This window comes from Suricata suricatta, chromosome 5, assembly GCF_006229205.1.
Source record: "Suricata suricatta isolate VVHF042 chromosome 5, meerkat_22Aug2017_6uvM2_HiC, whole genome shotgun sequence".
NCBI lineage: Eukaryota > Metazoa > Chordata > Mammalia > Carnivora > Herpestidae > Suricata > Suricata suricatta.
In genome coordinates, this window is record NC_043704.1 from 83276872 (window position 1) to 83295608 (window position 18737).

General features: G+C 38.0%; 1 protein-coding gene across 1 annotated transcript in view; it reads left to right on the plus strand.

Moving 5' to 3' along the window:
- MCCC1 (methylcrotonoyl-CoA carboxylase 1) overlaps positions 1-18737 on the plus strand; it is a 62474-nt gene that overhangs the window by 10350 nt on the left and 33387 nt on the right. Inside the window, exons 4-9 of the mRNA XM_029939807.1 lie at positions 1694-1789; positions 7727-7848; positions 8510-8657; positions 8746-8867; positions 14683-14794; positions 16580-16661. Coding sequence (XP_029795667.1) covers positions 1694-1789; positions 7727-7848; positions 8510-8657; positions 8746-8867; positions 14683-14794; positions 16580-16661 — 682 coding nt within the window. The remainder of the gene's footprint in view (positions 1-1693; positions 1790-7726; positions 7849-8509; positions 8658-8745; positions 8868-14682; positions 14795-16579; positions 16662-18737) is intronic.

Here is an 18737-nt window from a genome sequence, read left to right on the forward strand (position 1 = left end):
AACAAACTAGAAAAAGCGCAAATTCAAAATTTAACAGAGCACCTACTGGAACTAGAAGGGAAGCAGCAAGAGCACCCCAAACCCAGCAGAAGAAAAGAAATAATAAAGATCAGGGCAGAAATAAACAATATAGAATCCAAAAGAACAGTCGAGCAGATCAATGAAACCAAGAGTTGGTTCTTTGAAAAAATAAACAAAAAAAAGATGTAGACATATGTGCACTAAAAAGGAAAGAGCTTCCAAGACATACTGTTAAGGAAAAAACAGTTACAGGAGTTTGATCTGTTCATATAAAAACTAAAAACTAAAACTAAAATTGTATGTGTTTGTGTATATACAAATAAATAGGAATATGGATATGGAAAATATGTCTCAAATTGATCATAGTGTTGAGAGAGAGAGAGAGTAGGGGAGGGGCAGAGAGAGGGAGACACAGAATCTGAAGCGGACTCCAGGCTCCAAGCTGTCAGCACAGAGCCCGATGCGGGGCCTGAACTGGACCATGAGATCATGACCTGAGCCAAAGTCAGGGGCCCAACTGACTGAGCCATCCAGGAACCCCTATTGTTCACATTTTTTAGAAAAAGAATGGATTTGTATTTTGTGGAATCAGAAGTTTAGAAACAAAAAACAACAACCAAAAAACCTTGTTATGTGTTCCCTTAGGAGAGAATCCAAAGCTTTAATCTCCCATGAGGCCCTCTGAAATCTGTGCTCCCTGGTCCATTCAGCCACATCTCTGGTCCCTGACCCCTGTGTCCTGGGCTCCAGCCACACAGGCTGCTCTGTCAGCCCCTCAAATGGGCCAAGTTTCTTCCCACCCCAGGACCTTGTTTGCTCCGTTTGGGAGGCTTGCTCGCATCTCCATTCCTGTTCTCCACCCTACATCCTGCACCCATTCATCTGGCCGAGCCCTGGTCATCCTGGAGGAGCCCCTGACCTTCCTTCCCAGGCTTTCCTTGAGCACCCTCAAGCCTAATCAGTCTTCCTCTTCACCTGCATTGTGACCTTCGTTTTTCTTCCATGGCCTTTCTCATAGTTGTCATTAGATGTATGAATGTGTGTTTGATGTCTGTCCCCCTCCAGACAAGGACATTGGTTTACTCTTGTGCAGGCAGCTCCCACCTCAAAGCGTGGCACGTGGCTGGCATTCAGTAAGTCTTTGAATAAATGAATGATGCTTTCTAGCTGGTCTGCTTCAAAAGATGCTATGATTATGTGAAAGTTTTAAAGGACGGTATAAAGTAGTTCACAAAAGAATAGACCATTATCATTCATGAATAATTATATAAACTTCAGTAAACTTCATAATTTTATTTCTTGCTATATACAACTGCCATATATTTTGTCTCTTGTCAAATTGTACACTTTTGGCATTAGATACATTTAAAGTTATTATTGTTACGAATGATGATGCTGTGATTAATGCCTGTTGCTTTTTATCCTAAAGACATTTTATTTCACTCTAGTGTTTAGTTTATATATAAAAATAAAATTTGGGCATCCTCTTCTTGCAAAAGATTCCAAACAGGCTTATTTTTATAACATAGACACGAGCTGGCCCTTCTGTTTCTTAATTCTTGCATTGTTCTTGGGTACCTACTTTTTAATTATAATAATCAGATGACCCTGAAGCAGTTCTGTCGTGTACTAGTGTGCGCTAGCCGAGTGAGCATGTAATCTTCCTCAACAGGCAGATGAAGCATATTCCATCGGCCCCGCTCCCTCCCAGCACAGCTACCTTTCTATGGAGAAAATCATCCAAGTTGCCAAGATATCTGCTGCTCAGGTAATAAGATCATGCCGCTCTAGCTTAGACCGGTGGGATGGGGGCAAAGGTGGGGTGATAACACTGCATCGGTGTTCACTTCTTTTTTTTTTTAATCTAAAGTTATTTTATTTTGAGATAGAGAGTATGAGTGAGAGAGAGAGAGAGGGGGAGAGAGAGATAGAGAGAGAGAGAGAGCAAGAGAAAGAATCCCAAGCAGGTTCCACAGCTATTAGTGCCAAGCCCCAGGCAGGGCTCAAACTCACAAACCGTGAGATCATGACCTGAGCTGAAATCAAGAGTTGGACCCTTAACCAACTGAGCCACCCAGGCATCCCAGTGTTCTCTTTAGAATCAGCTCCTAGATTGAATAATTTAGGCAACAATGTATACACATGGGTATTTAAAATATGTTTGTTTCTAAACTTTTTAGTTATCTCTTGGAGTAAAAAGCCTCTAGGAATGTATGGAGATGATAAAAATACATGGACTTTATATATTTCCTTAGGAATCCAAGCATTATAACAGAAATATCACTTCATATATTTATCATGTGATTGAGCATATATGACATAGTATTATTACCTCCATTTTGCAAATGTAAAATCTAATGCACAGAAGGTTACATGATATCCAGAATCATCTAGTGTCACTAGTCACAGCATGGTCCCTGGCATTTGGGAGCTCTATAGAAATGCAGACTCTTAGGCCTCACCCCAAACCATTTTTTATGCATACTTTGCATTTTTATTAAGATCCCCAGGTACTTTGAAAGCAAAACTTACCATTTGAAAGAGACAGGATTAAACCAGAGTCTCCTGACTTCCAGCCCTATACCAGACCAGGCTGAGCAGTAGAACTTTGTTGCCCTGCATTTTGAGAAAAGGGAAGATATTATTTAATCAGAAATTTCAGTGGCTCGGTCGGTTAAGCATCCAGCTCTTCATCTCAGCTCAGGTCTTGACCTCAGGGTCATGAGTTGTAGTCTCACATAGGGCTCCACACGGGGTGTGAAGAGTATTTAAAAAAAAACAAATGAGGGGCCCCTGGGTGGCTCAGTTGACCTGGTGTCCAACTTTTGATTTTGGCTCTGGTCATAATCTCATGGTTTGTGAGCTTAAGCCCCACATTGGGCTCTGTGCTGATGGTGTGGAGCCTGCTTGGGATTCTCTGTCTCCCTCTCTCTGTCTGCCCCTCTCCTGCTTGCTCTCTTGCTCTCTCTCAAAATAAATAAACATTTTTAAAAAATAAGTGGAAAAACTAAAAAGTATGACTTGTTCTCTCCACCATGGGAAGGACATACTTCATTTCTGCTTGAAGACAGAGCCAACAGCAACAACTTAGGATCTGTACATGTGCTTGAACAAGCACAGCAGAAAGGTTGCATGGAATAAATTATTTTGGCAGAGAGTTAGAGTAGGAGATAACAGTTTCTATGTTTACTGGTAAAGGCATATTCGCACTGTGGAATGACCGATGTAAGCGTACAGTGGCTTACGACCCTGTAACACACTAGACTGAATTGACGGCTAAATACATGCCCAATGGCTGGAGAAGTCAACTCCCTGGTTACAGGAGTGTTGTTGAATTTTCCCTCTTAATATATTCAAATGTTCAAGAATTCTGTGATTGGGTATATTAAATTGTTCTTAGGATAAATTAGCTAAAACTTCTTGAGGCCATTTCCATAATGTGTGGTTGGACTTTAGTTTTGTAAGGAAACAGCTGCCTTTCTTTTTAGTAATGGAGAAAGTCTTGTTCATCAGAGTTCTCTTGAATCAAGTATCTGTTCAAAAGAAAGGCTAGCAACACCTTGAAAATGAAATTTAAGGAAACAGTATTCACAGTAACATTAGAAAAATCAAATACTTAGCAATAAAGTTAGCAAAATCATTGGAAGACCTATGCATGAAAACGGTAACACATTGTTATAGAAAAGAAGTTCGAAGTAAATGGATAAGATATATCACTGGAAGAATCAATATGTTAAGATGGCTGTTCTTTCCATATTGGTCTGTAGATTTAAGGTAGCTTTTATCAAAATCCCAATTGGCTTTCTTTTGGTCGATATTGACAAGCTGGTCCTAAAATAGCCCAAAGGTCTAGTATATAGTTAAAACAATCTTGAAAAGACAATGAATTTGTAGAGTTTAGACTCTCAGATTTCAGAACACATTATAAAGCTACAGTAACCAAGACAGTATGCTATCAGAAGAATAAATATAGTCAGTGCAACCAGATAGGAACTCCCCAAATAAACCCACACATGTATGGTCAATTCATTTTTTAACAACGGTGGTAAAGTAATTCATGGAAAGGATAATCTTTTCAACAAATTGTGCTGGAACAATTGGATATTTATATGCAAAAAGGTAAAACTAAAATCACTAATGAAAAGCAATGGTGTGCCGAGGCATGCTAAAAAATGGATGAACATTGAAAATGTTGTGTTCAGTCAGAACAGCCAGTCACTGAAGACTGTGTGCATTTTGTGATTCCATTTATATGGAAATGTCCAAAATAAGAAAATTTCTAGAAACAAAGTAGACTAGTGGCCCTCTAGCACTGGACGTATGTAGAGAATGGAAAATAATTGCTAAAAGACATGAAGTTTCTTTTTAGGGTAATGAAAAGTTACATTATTAGATCTTACGCAGTATCTTAGACAATGGTAATGATTGCACAATTCTGAACAATCGGAAAAGTCATTGGATTGGCGTAGTTTATGGCATATCAATTAATGTCAATGAAGATGTTTTAAGAATGCAGTATCACAAAAAAAAAATAAAATAAGAATGCAGTATTACTATGTACACAATAGAAAAGCTACAATCAAAAAGAGTGATAATACCACATGTTGGCAGGGATATGGAGAAACTTAGAACCATCATACACTGCTGGTGGAAACACAAAATAGTACAACCACTTTAGAAAACTGGCTGGTTTTTAAAAAGTTCAACGTATACTTATCATATTTTGACCCAACAATTGCTTGTACTTTGGGGTATTTACCCAAGAGAAATGAAATCTATGTTCACACAGACTTGCATTATTCAAAATAGTCCAAAACTGAGAGAATCCAAATGAATAGATAAACAAAATGTGGATATCCATTTCAATGCATAAACAAAAGTAAAAAGACCTATAAAAAGCAATGAACTACTGAGGCATACTAGGCTGAACCACAAAATATTAGGCTAAGTTAGAAAAGCGAGACACATAAGACTATGTACTATATGGTTTGATTTATATGAGATTTCTGAAAAAAGGCAAAATTATAAGAGATCAAAAGTCAGGTCAATAGTTGCTTGGTTCTGGCAATAAGGATTAATCCATTAAGCAGAGAAGCACAGAGGAACTTTTTCAAGTGATGGAAGTGTGTTCTAAAACTGGATTATAGTAATAGTTGCACAGTTATAGTATAAATTTGCTAAATTTGTCAAACTATATGTAAGTGAAAGCTATGTATTGTAAATCATGCCTACAAACAAAAAGCTGTTAAAAAACCAGGGAGGACTGGGGTGTAGACCTGTTTCACTTTTCCTCGCATAAATAATATTTGATATTTCATATAAAATTAGTAAAATTGAACTTTGGTTTAAATAAAGACCTCCCACTTGCGGGGAGCCTGAGTGGCTTTCCAAGTCCTCATTTTCGGTCAGGTCATGATCTCACAGTTCAGTTCACAAGTTTAAGTCCCGAGTCCAAGTGCATTTAAAGTGTGGAGCCGGCTTGAGAGTCTTTTTCTCCCTTTCTCTTTGCCCCTCCCCAGGCGTATGTGTGCATGTGAGCAGGGGAGGGTCAGAGAGAGAGGGAGACCCAGAATCTGAAGCAGGTTCCAGGCTCTGAGCTAGCTCTCAGCACAGAGCCCGACCCGGGGCTCGAACCCACAAACCGTGAGATCATGACCTGAGCTGAAGCTGGACGCTCAACCGACTGAGCCACCCAGGGGCCCCTCTCTCTTTCTGTTTTTAAATAAACATTAAAAAAGGACATCAAACTGACATTAAAATGTGATTATCTAGTGTTTTATTATCTAGAATTTTATTGTTTGCTGTCACTAAGATGGTGTTTTTCTCTTCATGTGATTTTCCCAGATATCTGAAGTGTACCCCTTTAATTTTAATACATAACTATTCTTTGAATTTATCTGTTATGAAAGAGTGTTGGCTGTGCTTTTTTCTTTTTACATTCTCTTGGTTATGACAATTATATATACTTACTATTTTTGAAGAACAAAAATGCCATCAGGGGTGTTGAGGTTGGAGAGAAAGTTACTTTATTCCTATTCTGCTGTTTGCTTTGCTCTGTATCCTCCCTTTTTGCTGTATGCTTGCTCTTAGGAATCTTACTGTTCTTCAGGTACTTATTTTCCTCTTCTGTGGGCTAGAAAACTAGATAAATAAGTTTTTTAAAATTCTGAGTAAGTTGCAAGTGACTAGGTTGACATATGAGGAGGTCCTTGTCCACTGAAGTAGATGTAGACGTTAATATATGACTTTTAACGTGCTTCTTAGCTTTTTTCTGGAAAGGTGACATTGGTAGATAGTGACCCGAAGATAAACGAGGTATTCTTGTGCAACTGTGTTCCTTTCAGCTTTTGGGTACCGTGGTTTCAGTTCCAGGCCAGCTTTATGTGGAGACAAAGTGAAGAACACCCCTGCCCTGCCCCGCCCCGCCCCTGCGCCTTGTACTCTGGAGCCCTTTACTCCTGCTTGCAAATACTCACTGATGTTCTGTTGTAACAGCAGTAGAATTAAAATACCGGTTTGGGGGGCACCTGGGTGGCTCAGATTTGATTTTGGCTTGGGTCACAATCTTGTGTTTCGTGGGTTCAAGCCTCATGAACTGACAGTGCATTGACAGTGCAGAGCCTTGCTTGGGATTCTCTCTCTGCCCCTCCCCTGCTCATGCTTATGCTCATGCTCATGCTCTCTCTCAAAATAAATAAAATTTAAAAACCATGTTTAAAAAATACAGATTCTTTTGTATGATCCAACAATTTCATTTATATACCTAAAAGAATTTAAAGCAGGGACTCAAACAGGTACTTGTACAGCAATGTTCATAGCAGTGTTATTCACAAAAGCAAAAGGTAGAAGCAATCCACATGTCCCTCAGAAGATGAACGGGTAAACAAAATGTGGAACATACAGTAATATTATTCAGCTGTGAAAAGGAATAGAATTCTGACACATGCTACAACATGAAAGAACCTCGAAAACATAATGCTAAGTGAAATAAGCTGGAAACAAAGAGACAAATGTTGTACAATTCCACTTATATTAGGTACCTCGATTGGGTATTCCTAGAGACAGAAAGTAAAATAGGGGTGCCTGGCTGGCTCAGTTGGTTGAGCGTGTGACTTCAGCTCAGGTCATGATCTCACAGCTCGTGAGTTTGGGCCTCACACTGGGCTCTGTGCTGACAGCTCAGAGCCTGGAGCCTCCTTCTGATTCTGTGTCTCCCTCTCTCTCTCTCTGCCCTTCTCCCACTCGTGATCTCTCTCTCTCTCTCAAAGATAAATAAAACAAAAAACAATTAAAAAAAAAACAAGACAGTAAAATAGAGGTTATCAGGGACAGTGGAATTAATATTTAATGGGTACAGAGTCTGCGTTTGGGTGATGACAACATTCTGGAAATGGATAGTGGTAATGGTTGCACAGCATTCTGAATGTCCATTAATGCCACTGAACTGTACACTCAAAAGTGGTTAAAATGGTAAGATTTTTGTGTATATATTACCACAATAACAAGAAGCACAGATTTTTCTGGTTCAGGTGTGTCTTCAGAACTTTAGTATGAATGTTTCAGATATGTCTGGAAACAGATCTTAATCGTACCATAGTGTACTTTCACCAGTGTTGGGAGAGGCTTACTCAGAGGAATATGACGTCACCTGCATCGTACTTTGCCAGTGGAGTGCTAGTAAGTTTGTCCTTCTGTTCTCTTCCAGGCTATCCATCCGGGATACGGTTTTCTTTCAGAAAACATGGAATTTGCTGAACTATGCAAACAAGAAGGAATTATTTTTATAGGTCCCCCTTCGTCCGCAATTAGAGACATGGGTATAAAGAGGTATGAGCTTATATCTTTTAAATATAGCCAGAGTAAGGCTGATTGAAATGGTCTACCTCTAATAGACACAGTAATCCTAACCTTTGGGTGTCAGAGGTGTACACTGTTTATCTGAGTTACAGAAATTGTCAACTAATTAGCGTTTCTAATCAATATATGGATTAGTTTGGGGAATTAAACACGAGGTGGGATGACCTATCGCATGAAAAACTGGAGTCCTACTTATCACAAGAAAACGAATATTTTAATATTTGTGTTAATATTTGTTGTCTCAGACTGCAGTCCTTTTTTTTAAATAACAATCGGCTTTAAAAAATTTCATTTAATGTTTATTTGTTATTGAGAGAGAGAGAGACAGAGTGCAAGCAGGAGAGGGACAGAGAGATAAGGAAACACAGAATCTGAAGCAGGCTTCAGGCTCTGAGCTGTCGGCACAGAGCCTGACTGGGGGCTCAAACCCATGGACTGTGAGACCATGACCTGAGCTGAAGTCAAGACGCCCAACTGACTGAGCCACCCAGGCGTCCCCTGCAGTCTTTTCTTTACCTCTGAGATATTTTATCTTAAAAGTTCCATTGTCTTTTATAGATTGGGCTGTTTTGTGCTTCTCTTATGTGAAATAATCACAGAATTGAGGCACCTCCTCTTTTTTATTCAAAAGCACGTCCAAATCCATAATGGCTGCCGCGGGAGTGCCTGTTGTGGAGGGGTATCATGGCGAGGACCAGTCGGATCGGTGCCTGAGGGAGCACGCGGGGAGAATAGGTTACCCTGTCATGATTAAGGCCGTCCGTGGTGGAGGAGGAAAAGTAAGATTGTGCGTGCTCGTGTTTTTCATTTCAGGATAGTCTTCTTTGTTTTATTTAGGTTGCAGTCTTAACTCTCTTGCCCTCTTAGGGTATGAGGATCGTTAGATCTGAAGAAGAATTTCAAGAGCAGTTAGAGTCAGCACGGAGAGAAGCTAAGAAGGCTTTCAATGATGATGCCATGCTGATTGAGAAGTTTGTGGACACGCCAAGGTAGGTTCGGGTTTTTTTTCTGATGCAGATGTTTAAAATTAAATTTTAAAAGAAAATTATGCAAACTACATAAAATATGAAGTTCTAGTAGTACATGAGTATGTTAAATTCCCCACTCCCTGATGTGACCACTTAGGGTAGTACGGTATGCATTCCTCCAGGCATTTTCTAAATGAATAGAAATATTCATACATATACTCAGAGAATACAAACTACATACAGAAGTCCAGTGAGTAGAATCTTACATAGTATTATATCATAGCCATCCTTCTATGTCAGTAAATATAGGTCCACCTTATTCTTTTTTATTGGGCTTAATGGTTCCATGATACTGATGTACCATTAATTTATTCAGTCCACTTCTTGTTGATGGAACTTAGGATTTTTTTCAAAAAAAAATTCCTGTAAGAAATTAAATTTTATCTTACAGAACTCTATAAGCATCCATTGAAATGTTCAGAAATAGATACCTAAATTGAATTGTGATACGTTAACAGATAATCGTAGTAACACCTCATCCTTACATTGTACTTACCATTTGCCACGTTCTAAGCATTTTACAAATACTACTAATCTTCCTGTCCTAATTCTGACCTCATTCCTGCAACAATCCTGGGGTAGGCCTATTCCTATTTTGCAGGTGAGGACATTGTGAAACAGAGTGGTCATGAGACTTGCTTGAGGTCTCCCAGCGGGGAAGTGGTGAACTGGGATTTGAATTCAGAATTCACGTTGTAAGCCACTGCACTAAACTGCTTCTCTAGGTACTGCTATAAAAAATGCCACGTGAATTTCTAATTTTTTTATATTCTGGAATTTTATTTTCATGTGTATTGCTTAAAATAAGATACTGACTATAAAAGCTTCTTGTTTCATAGATCTTGAATTATATATGTATATAAAACCAAATTTTGTGTTCCTCTTAAAGATGACCCCCAAATTGTTTTTGTTTCAAGTGCTATAAAACTTCAAATTATCCCTGAACATGGCATGCTAAGTTAAATTTATTTAGAGTTTGATAGTAAAAACGAAAGTCAATTTCAAAATAGGCTGGTTGGTCAGGAGAATACACTGTATGCCACTGTTAGTGGAAAGTTAGGCAAAACTGGAGGAGATTCTACAGTCAACTGAGGGCTCCCTTTCACAATATGTTTCAAAAAAGAACAGGCTGACCATCCACGCTGGCGTGCTCTTAAGTTAGAACTGTCGTGGGATCGTCAGCTAGCTATTTCAGTGACCTCAACTCAATGCCTGTAACATTTTTTGAAGATGTAAATTCTTTGCATGTGAAATGTTAGCTCTATATTACCTCACATTGTAATCCGTAGCTTGGAAGCTCTTGGGAATCAGCGACCTGGTAGTACATTTCTTTTTATTTTCCCCTGTATCTCACCTGGCCTGCTACTTTCTTCACGACAGGCAACAATAATAATATTTTTTGCAATATGGAAGTAATATAAATATAGTGATATTATTATATATATTATTATATATTATATATGTTATGTTATTATAAATAAATACAAATTTCCACATTACAAACATGGAAAATACAGAAGATAGACAACAAAGTCACTCCTTATCTCATTCTCCTAATATGAGTAATAGTATTTCTGTATATATTTATTCTGTATTTTCTAGTAATAATATTTTAATATCATGATAATTATACTATTTTGTATCCTGCTAAATAATTACCTGTTGAGTGCCAGAAGATTGTCAAGGTGATGCCTATCGTTGAGGAAAGTAGATATCAAGATGTTTTGTAAATCTGCTCAGAGCTATTGAGTTTATCTGAAAGGCTAGGATAAACAAGTCTTCAAAGTACTATTTAAGATAGATAAACCAAGGAATGAGGTTCCTTTCTCATGTTGTATTCAATATATATTCTAGATGGATTAAAAATGTAGCTAGGAAAATAAGAACTGTAGAACTCTGAGAAAATATCAAGGCATTCCTAGTTGACTCCAGCTGCCTCTGTCTCTGCAGTCAGACCCCAGCAGTGGCTGAACCGGAGCAGCTGGGATTTGGTGTGCGTCCTGGTTCTCACACGCGGCGCTGCAGAATCTCTATGTTACAGAAAGCAGCACAGGAAAGGATTACTTAAAAGAGGAAAATAACAAAAGCGATCCGAAGACATCATAACAGAATACAGATCCTTCCTACATTAATTTCTCTTAAAAGCAGCCAAAGGAATAAGTATTTCCAACTTCTGAGAACTCAGAAAAAAGCTGCATGGTGCTACTGGTGTGTGTTCCTTTCAAAACATGGAGTCCTTGCTACAGTGTCTCTTTCCCTGGAGCAGCTAACAGAAGGGAATGTCAGTAGAAGTAAAATTTTACAGTTGGAAGTTGAAAGCAAACCATTCGGTTCCAACATGTAAAGAGTTTGGAAGTTGTCACTCACATCCAAAAAGCAAGTACAAATCTGAACAAAATGAGATCAGTGAATTTTAGACCCATCAAAGAGGGGGCTGCAGGGCAGACCGCCGCCCTGAAATCTGGATGGCGCGTGAATATAGGGAATCATAGCCAAGGTCCACTTACCCAGAGCAGAAGCTGCTGCACCCATAAGCTGATAGGAACACTTCTGTGGGGATTTTGGTAAAATACTGGAGTCTGGGTGTGGACTAGCTTGGTAGTGAGAAACTCCTCAAGGTCCAGTGTTGAGGGAACCCCTGATTTTCATGAGTTTTCCCTTGAAGAACACCAGGTTACAGTGAGAACCCAGGAAAAATTCCCTTCCGTTTAGTAACCATTTGAAACAGGCCAGAGTGATCTATTCTCCCTAACGAAGGGCAGCTCCCCAAGGGAGATTTTACCAGCACCTTTTCTGTCCTGTGGGAAGGGCAGTTAGCCCACTCTAACCCGCTTCTAGCTTTCCTGTTTTATGTAAAGGAAGAAAACATGCTAAGAAACACTTCTGGAGGGTGCCTGGCTGGCTCAGTAGGTGAAGCATGGGACTCTTAATCTCGAGGTCGTGCGTCTAGGCTCCACGTTGGGGGTACAGCGTACTCTAAAAATAGATAGGGAGGGAGAAAGAGAGAAAGAGAGAGAGAGAGATGGTTTCATGAGCATAGACACCTGAAGCACACAAGGACACGGCCCCACTAATAAAAGACAGAGATTTAAGATAGATAAAATCCTGAGATTTAATCATTAGATTATAGAATGCTTTCCACCCCTGCATCCTTCTACTGCATCACCAGGGCCCCAGTGTAATATTGGGGTTATAACTGAAAGAACTGCAAGACGTAGACTCTATTTAAGAAGAGTTCGTAGTCAAAGACAACAGAAAAAACAAAACAAGGACAAAACAAGCCTCTGGTACCTACAGCTACTGCAGGCATTAAGCCCAGCCTCCTAGCTAGGTTAACGTTAAACCTTACACTAAAGGTCTGTGTTTGCCTTATTTGCTGTTATGTGATACCTCATGTCTGGCTTTTAACAAAAAAAATTACAAGGCATGTTAAAAGCAAGAAAAAGCACAGTGGGAGGAGACAGCAAACATCAAAACCACAAATTCTGAAATTATTAGAGTTTAAAGTAACTAATATATTAAAGGCTCTAATGGACTGAACATACCACATGTAAGAACATTTGGAAACTATAAGCGGAGAGACAGGCACTCTAGGAGAAAAGTCGAAAGAAAGTGCTAGGCACCAAAAACACTGTAACAGAAAGAAAGAAGAATGCATTTGATGGACTCCTCAGTGACTGGACACAGCTGACCCTGAACATATGTCAGGGGAAACTTCCCACATTGAAATGCAAAGAGAAATAAGAATGAAAACAAGCAGAACATAATGTCCAAGGACTGTGGGGCATTTTTAAAAATGTAATGTGTGTGTTACTTAAACACTATAAGGAGAAGAAAGAAAGCAAGAGAAATATTTGAAGTAATAATGACCAGAAGTGTTCCAAAATTACTAAATTTTCTAATATCCCAAAAACCAAACAGTAGCACTAAGAAACTCAAAGGACACCAAACAGGATAAATATCAAAATGTTGTTGAATCCTATTCAGGCTGCAGGAAACCAAAGACAAATAGAAAATCTTAGGAAAAAACACAAGGGTTAAGAACCTCTTAGTTATAGAGAAACAAGGATAAATATATCAGGCTTAAGCAAGAATAGGGTGGAGTAAAATATTTCTAAGTGTTGAAAGAAAAAAACTAATGTAGAATTCTGTGAAACTATCCTTCACACATGGCGGGGAGAGAGAGGCGTCCTCGGACAGACAAAACTGGACCTGTAAGAAATAACAGAAGTTCTTCAGAGAAGGAAAATGATACAGGTCAGAAATCTGGATCTCCATAAAGAAAGGAAGAGTGTTAGAGAAGGAATGAGTGAAGGTCAAATAAAATCCTTATTTTTCTCTTCCTCATTGATCTTGCAGATGGCAATTTGTCCAGAGTAGGGTAGTAATAGCCAGAAATTGTTTGGTGATGATAGCTGAAAGGTAAATGAAAAGGGGAGGAAAACTCAAGAAGGCAGATCCAAAAAGAAATCAGCTCCTATTATTTTGTCAGGAGAATGTGTTGGACAATTTGGACAATTTTAAATGGAACATTCAGTAGAAATGGTATATCAAGAAACAAAGTTCTTCCAAGTGGTTTAATGAAGTGGCTTCATGTGGTGAACAGAAAGGAACAGAAATGAGCTAAAACAGTACATTTACAAGAACTTTCCTGGTTTTTTTCTTTTTGATAATTTTTATTGTTAAAAACAGAATAAACAGTTGCCGATCACTCATTTCTATATCCTGGTGGTAAATATTTGAAGTGAACTACATAGTGAACATATCAAAATAAAACTACTGGGAAGTGTGCTTTCATGTCAACCACATGGTCTGTTACACTTGTTTTCCATAGTGTTATGTGCATTTCCTCTTTTTTTTTTTTTAAGTTTACTTATTTATTGAGAGAGAGAGAGAATGACCAGGGGTGGGGGTCAAGAGAGCACGGGAGAGACAGAATCCTAAGCAGGCTCCCTACTGAGCACGTGACAGGGGGCTTGATCTCATGACAGTGAGATCATGACCTGGGCCGAAATCAAAGTGTGCTTAACCAACTGAGCCGTCCATTTGCCCCTGCATTTACTCCTAATATGATTTCTCATAATTTTACTATGTTAGACTCAACTTTAAAATGCCTTCTTTGTTTTTATGATATAATGGTATGCGTATATATATGTATATGTATATGTTTAATTAATCAGCCATATTAATTTCTTAATTTTTTTATGGATGAGCCATTGTAATTTTTAGTCAGCCTTAGTTTATAAAGTCTGACAATAAGAGTTAATTTTTAAAAATTCTTGGATTGAAGTGCCTGGATGGCTCAGTTCGTTAAGCATCTGACTTTGGCTCAGGTCATGATCTTGTGGTCTGAGAATTTGAGCCCCGTGTCAAGCTCTGTGCTGACAGCTCGGAGCTTGGAACCTACTTCAGATTCTGTGTCTCCCTCACTCTCTGCCTCTCCCTTGCTTGCGCTCTGTGTCACTATCTCTCAAAAATAAATAAACATTTAAAAATTTTTTTAAAGAAATAAAAAATAAAAATCCCTGATCATAAAAAAGCTTTCATTGGCTTTTTGAAAATATATGAAATGTGACTATAATTTGTAATTTTGAGGTAGGATTTATATCAGTGTTTTCCTTGACACTTTGTACTTGTGATTTGCCCTTACTCTGAGGTCATAAATACAGTCTCCTTATGTTTTCTGTTTCATTTCCTAATTATTTCATATACATAAATTTTTTTTCTAGAATATTTATTCTACAAATGGAAACTTTTTCATTGTGTTTTTAAATAGGCACGTAGAAGTCCAGGTGTTTGGTGACTACCATGGCAATGCTGTGTACTTGTTTGAAAGAGATTGTAGTGTACAGAGGAGACATCAGAAGATCATTGAGGAAGCCCCAGGGGTAAGCACCCTGTAAAGAAATTTGCAGGCTTCTCTGTAACGTAAACCTGGGTCACTCTGATTTTCACATCAGAAATCTGTGAAGTTAGTGTCTCCTCCAAAGTCCTGCTGAATAACTGCTTCCCAGCAGTAATACAGTGATAAGGCCCCACTGCAGCCTTGAGGATGAGGAGGGGCTGGTATTCTCGGGCCACCATGGAGAGGGCACAGTAGGGCGATGATCCTCCTGGATGGTATCTAGGAAAAATCTGCTCTGGTCCAAGTGCACACTGTCCCTGACTTAACGGTTTTTCAACTTAGAATATTTGGCTTTCCACTGGTGCAAAAGTGATCCATACTTAGTAGAAATCATACTTCAAATTTTGATTTTTCATCTTTTCCTGGGCCAGTGATCTGTGGTGTGACGCTGTCTTGTGATGCTTGACAGCGACTGCAAACCACAGCTCCCAGTCAGCCCCACTGCCATGAGGGTAAACGACCCATACGCTTAAAGTCATTCTCATCCGTGCCAGTTCTTAGACTCCCAGCACTCAACAGACAACATGGGATGCTCTCCCTTTATTATAGGGAAGTTGTACTTTACAGGATTCTGCCCAACTGTCAGCTAATATAAGTGTTGTGAGCACATTTACAGTAGACTAGGTTAAGTTACGATGTTTGGCAGATTACATGTATTAAATGGGTTTTCAACCTCGGATATTTTCAACTTATGATGGGTTTATCCAACATAACCCTACTATAAGTTGAGGGAGATCTGTATCTGACTTAGAGTGAGCAATTGTATAGTGTTTCCGTGTAGATTTTAAATTGTAGTTCATGGGAATGTTTGAGGAATGGACTGGCCTGGTTCATTGAATGTATTTTTCATGAAGAAGGTTCTTTATTTTAACTGCTATTTCAGATGTTCCTAAAATACATTAGTCCTCTAATGTATGCCTTAGAGGTTTATTGTAGAGGAAAGAGATTTGCTCCTATTTGGCAACTTTTGCCCCCTTGGAATTAATTGTTTACATCTCTTTGAGCCTGCCCCTTGATTGATTTGTTCCCTCTTTTTGGATTTACATTTCTTTTGAGCCTGCTGTTTGTCTGTAGGCTTCTCTCTTGCCCAGGGTTTTATACATGTTTTTTTTTTCACTAGGTACTTGTAAGACGTCAAGATCTGAGGTTTCTGATTAATCAGTTTGTTGTTCCCATACTGTATTCAATTTTAATTTTTGTTGTAGAGTACATTGTATGGTTTGAGGTAAATGTCAATAATAATTTCAGTAGAGCTATTTTTTTTCAAGCAATGATAGTTTAGATATATATCTGTTTTAAAATGTCAAAATCTTTGCCTGCTTTTTAACCTGGAGTTCTTTTTGTGAACCTTTCTTATTAACTTGGAATCTCAAAGTTTACCATTATTCCAAGATAATTATTGGGCACGTGGTCCAGATTGTTCTGTCATCTTTAAACAAAATAGAGATCATTCAGAGTTTTCATACTGATGCGTGTAATTTGAAGCGAATATATAGTCATGAAAGTTGTGTAGATAAGAAGATAGATATGTCATTATGCTGAATAATATTTGCAGTTCATAGAAGTTACTAACAGAACCCTTAAAGTCTGGTATAGCAGCAGTTGACTGTGGTATAGGATGTATATCTTGATGAAATATGTAACATTAGCTATTTATCCTCATTATCTCTTTAATATTTGATACCTAGAAATGCAATATTGGATCTTAATGGAAATTTCTAGTAGGGCAAAGTACTAATGGAAATTTATTTTAAATATTTTTTCATAGCCTGGTATTAAACCTGAAGTAAGAAAAAAGCTTGGAGAAGCTGCTGTCAGAGCTGCTAAAGCTGTAAATTATGTTGGCGCAGGTACACTACGATTTACTTTCAATGGAGGGGAAGCAACATTTATGTTCAGAAGGCAAAAGAAACATGTAACTTTAAATCATTGGCTCTCAAACTCTTACAAATTATATCCACATTAAGAAATACATTTTATGTTGTGATCCAGTATATACACCTAAATATTTGTTTATATACATGTATATTTGAAAAAAAGTTCACTAAATAGTACTTACCCTAATTTTGTGTAATGCTATTTGATGTTTTCTATCCTGTTTTAAAATAAAATCACTAGAGTGATTTCCTTTGCATTTTTTTAAATTAGTAAACTTTTTTTTAGAGCAGTTTTAGTTTCACAGGAAAATTGAACCAAAAGTACATAGTTCCTATACCCTCTGTCCCCACACTTGCACAGCCTCCCCAACTCCCAGTGGTACATTTGTTGCAATGAATAAACCTATAATGACATGTCATTATCACCTAGAACCCATAGTTTACATTAGGGGTTACGCTTGATGTGGTACATTCTATGGTATTGTTATACGTTGTTCATTTGGGAAAATGTATAATGACATGTATCCACCATCATAGTAGCATACAGAGTACTTTCAGTACCCTAGTATCCTTTGTGCTATCACTGCCTGCTTTAACTCCTGACAACTGCTGATCTTTCTATTGCCCCCATAGTCCTGCCTTTTCCAGAATATCATATAGTTGAAATCATACAGTTTATAGCCATCTAAGGTTGGCTTTTTTCCACTTAGTAATATGCATTTAAGTTTCCTCCATGTCTTTTCATGGCTTGATCATTTCTGTTTAGTGTTGAATAATATTCTGTTGTCTGGATATACCACAATGTATCCTGTCACCTACTGAAGGACATCTTGGGTGCAGATATAAATAAAACAGTTATAAGACAGTTTGACAGTTATAAATAAAACAGTTATAAAAATCTATGTGCAGGGCTTTGTGTGGACATAGTTTCAGTTTATTTAAGTAAATACCAAGAAGTTTGATCAATGGGTCATATGGTAAGAGTATGTTTAGTTTTGTAAGAAGCTGCCAGAGTTTCTTCCAAAGTGGCTGCACCATTTTGCATTCCCACCAGCAATGTCTGAAAGTTCCTGCTGCTCCACATCTTCACTAGCATTTGGTATGGTCAGTGGTCCATTCTAATAGGTGTGTAGTGGTGTTTTAATTTGTTTTTCCCTAATAACATATGATGTGGAGCATCTTCTCATATGCTTACTTGCATATAAACTTACTTGTTTTTTTCTTCAGTACGGTCTGTTCAGGTGTTTTGCCCATTCTTCAAATTGGGTTGTTTGTTTTCTTATTATTGAGTTTTAAGATTTCTTTATATATTTTGGATAATAGTCCTTTATCAGAGGCATCTTTTGCAAATATTTTCTCCCAGTAGGCTTGTCTTCTTGTTCTCTTGACATTATCTTTTGAGGAGCATAAGTTTTTAATTTCAGTGAAGCCTGGCTTATCAATTATTTCTTTAATGAGTCATGCCTTTGCTGGTGTATCTAAAAAACATCAGTATACTCAAGGTCAGCTAGGTTTTCTCCTGCCTTCTAAGAATTTTATGATTTTGTGTTCTACGTTTAGGTCTGTGGTCTACTTTAAGTTAATTTTTGTGAAGGGTGTAAGGTCTGTGTCTAGATTCTTTTTTTGCACATACAGTTTTTCTAGCACCATTTTTTGAAAAGACTGTCTTTGCTCTTTTTTTAAAGATCAATTGACTATGTAGATAGGTCTATTTCTGGGCTATTTGTTCTGTTTCACTGATCTATTTATTTTTCTTTCCCTAGTACTTCATTGTTTTGAATACTGTGGCTTTATGGTAAGTGTTGAACTCAGATGGTGTCAGTCTTCCAACTTTGTTATTCTCCTTCGATATCGAATTGGCTATTCTGGGTCTTTTGCCTCTCCATACAAAACACTAGAATCAGTTTTTTGATAGCCACAAAATAACTTGCTGGGGTTTTGTCTCTATAGAACAAGTTGGGAGAACTGACATCTTGACAATGTTGAGTCTTCTTATCAATGAACATGGAATATTTCTCCATTTTGTTCTTACTTCTTTCATCAGAATTT